The 3213-nt window shown below is 38.3% G+C and overlaps 1 protein-coding gene across 1 annotated transcript in view; it reads right to left on the bottom strand.

The window, feature by feature from the left end:
• Positions 1-946: 946 nt before the first annotated feature.
• Positions 947-3213, bottom strand: part of LOC128249435 (uncharacterized) — an 81715-nt gene continuing 79448 nt past the window's right edge. Inside the window, exon 3 of the mRNA XM_052973132.1 lies at positions 947-1183. Coding sequence (XP_052829092.1) covers positions 947-1183 — 237 coding nt within the window. The remainder of the gene's footprint in view (positions 1184-3213) is intronic.

A 3213-nucleotide genomic window follows, 5' to 3' on the forward strand; every position in this document is an offset into this window, starting at 1 on the left:
AAGGTGTTGGTCCATATAAGCTTGCCAGATCTCCACAAGATTGCGGAAGAAATGACAGTGCCAGACGAAGCAAGGTTGAGAATAGTGGTGGAAGGAAGATCGCCTGTATGTTTCCTTTGTGGAGTAACGGGACACATGAAAGCTAAGTGTCGCCAGAAACACGAAGAGGAGGAGACAGGGAAGGAATATCAGAAAGAAGCGGGTGCAACCGTGGAGGAGGAGATAATAGAGGAGCAATACACAGAGGTATAAAGAAAGACAGACAGACTCACCACCAAAAAGTCCGAGGAAGAAAAGAAAGGCAAGTGGAGAGGAGAAGCAGAGTGAAAAACAAGAAAATACGAAAGAGATGAGAATAAATAAAAAATGAAAAGCCAACAAAATTAAGTGAGGAGCGAACGCAGAGACCATCAACCAGTAAGGAGGAAAGAATACAGAAGAGAAAGGAAAATAAAAGAAAGATGACAGCAACACAGAATGAGGGTCAGACAGAGACAGAAGTGCTAGTACAAGGGGAGGGGATTGGTGAGGAGAGAAGGAGAATGAGGCTCAAAAGGAAAAACATAAGAAAAATGGTGTAATATCCAAAATGTGTAGAGATAGAGAAGAGAATTGCTAAAATGAAGAACGTTACAGGCGGTTACAATGGCGTGTTTTTGCTTGTGATTTTGAAGGTGATATATTTGGAAGCTGACAGTGTCTACCAATTCGTGCATTAGAGGCTCTCTCTATCAAAATTGGGAACACATGACCGTCCAAGATTTTCCATATGTATATGATACTCTCTCTCTCTCTCTCTCTCTCTCTCTCTCTCTCTCTCTCTCTCTCTCTCTCTCTCTCTCTCTCTCTCTCTCTCTCTCTCTCTCTCTTCCTTTGCTATTCAAGGAAATAGAGACACGGAGCTGTCAGACGTACCCAGTAATTAAGGCTTTCAACAAAATTTATTCTACTGATGAAAGTTGTCAGGATTTATGCTGTTGCAAGTCTTCTCCAATTTGGTGAAGTGCCAATAAACATATTTTATTTGTTTGTTTGGATTTTTACACAATAGGCCATTCTTGGCAAAACGTTTCCAAGTCGACTGCCCTAAGCTATACTTTTCCAAGGTTGTCTTGCGCGTATCTTTGTATCTTTTCTTTGGTCCACATTGTGATCGAGAGCCAAATGCTACTTTTGAGAAGGTCTGTTTGGAAAGAGTGAAGTCGAGTGAAAACGCTATATGTTCACTCCTTCCCAGCTAGAATTCGCTCAGAAAAGCATACAAGCTTGATATGTTAGCTCTCTCGATAACATTTGTATTTGGAGTTTTATTGTCCTCTGATTTTAAGAACTTTTCGCAAGTGTGTCAGGTGAAAGTGGTTACATGTTTTGGCATGTATGGCAAACTGTCCAGATTCCACAACCATCATGTAGACTAGTCCCCACGGCATCCACAGAGTGGCCGTGAAAATTTTCACCTCCAATAAGAGAGAAGTCGCTATATTTTTTCCCTACCAGCTATTTTACCAAAGGACGTGGTGCTAATTAACCACACAGTTATCTAATATCTTGTTATCTAATACGATTAGTAAGATCGGCTGAAAAGGAGCTATATTACTGTATGCTTTGATTGATACACACACATCGCATGCGTACAAAAATGCGGAAATGGATAGAGAGTAATAAGACAGTGTCCAGAGGCATGGATTTCGAGAAGAAAGTCAAAGAACGTTATAGTAGATATCAAAATGAATTCTTTATTCGATTCGAGACAAAATAAAGAAAAATTTTTTATTAAATCAGGAAGAAAGATAAGATTAAGGAATCAAGTATTCTTTGATATTATACATTTAAATGGCTTGGTTCGGGGTGGTGGGTACAGGATAGATATAACAGGTATTTCTAGGACAACAGGTGTCATCAGCACAACAGATGTGTTGCCATGACAGCCGCTAGACATAAAAACACCGGAACAAAAGGTTAAAATACATGTATAGATTTGGCTCCATGCATAACGGAAACGATAAGAAGCAAAATGAAATACGCACGCATACAGGACACACACACACACACAAATATATATAACGTGTGGTAAATAAATAAACGAGGAGCTCAGAGAATCGTGACCAATCTGGTGGAAAGCAGCGTAAAAAAAATGACACCACCTTAGGTCGTCACGGGTCACTTGATAGTTGGAAGAGGGTAACAGAGAAAGAAATAGAAAGAGAGAGAGAGAGAGAGAGAGAGAGAGAGAGAGAGAGAGAGAGAGAGAGAGAGAGAGAGAGAGAGAGAGAGAGAGAGTGAGAGTAATAGTTGAATAATATTCTTAACGTAGTCAGTCAGTGTCTTCCAAGCAGTCTCACTAATTCAGTTTAGATAAGCTGCAGTAGATCAAAAGTTAAGACAAAAAGTGTATAGACCAAGTGCATCTTCGTATCACGTCGGGGCCACCAATTTATGTGGTGGGAATATATATTCAGTTCCAGGTGTTGATATGGCTGCGTGTATGTTATTACAAGAGTTCATATAGAGATAAAGAATAAATTCAAGAACTATATTTACTACGTAAAATGTATTTTATTTACTGGTCGGTGATGATACATAATCAAAATGTAGAATGTAGTTGAATGAAGTAATTCATGCAAAAAAGTTCAGTGATAAGAAATTTAGAAATAAGTGGTGGTTTTCAGTCATGTGGCATAGAGAAACAGACGGACATAACAATGACGTGAATGGCTCTAAGTTTAATCGACTGAGAAGTGAGAGCAGGGTTAGCAAGCTGTTTTTATTAATGAAACTACCAAGAGAAACGCTAAGCTTCTTGAATAATTAAGAATCCGCTCTCATTACTCAGATGCTTCGAGAATCATAGTAAAGGGAGATGACTCTATAAACCTTCTTTCAAAGCACATCATTCAACTATTTAGCTACATAGGCCACTACACATATATACATATACGAGAGAGTGAGAGGGGAGGATGGAGCTGAGTGTCGTTGTGACTGTTAAAATGCCCAGAGCTATCATTATTATTATGATTAGTATTATTATTATATTATACAATGTAGTTAATAATCCATAAAGCACACTGAAGTACTTTTCATTTTATCAAAGAACATCAAATAGCTTGATAAACGTCTCCGTGATATACATTAATTGTTTCGATAACTTTATCCAACATGGGTATTGTTAACCTACGATTTGTATTTATTATAGACAAAAATTTAGGTATCAAT

Source organism: Octopus bimaculoides, chromosome 1 (genome assembly GCF_001194135.2).
Source record: "Octopus bimaculoides isolate UCB-OBI-ISO-001 chromosome 1, ASM119413v2, whole genome shotgun sequence".
NCBI classification, from domain to species: Eukaryota; Metazoa; Mollusca; class Cephalopoda; order Octopoda; family Octopodidae; genus Octopus; species Octopus bimaculoides.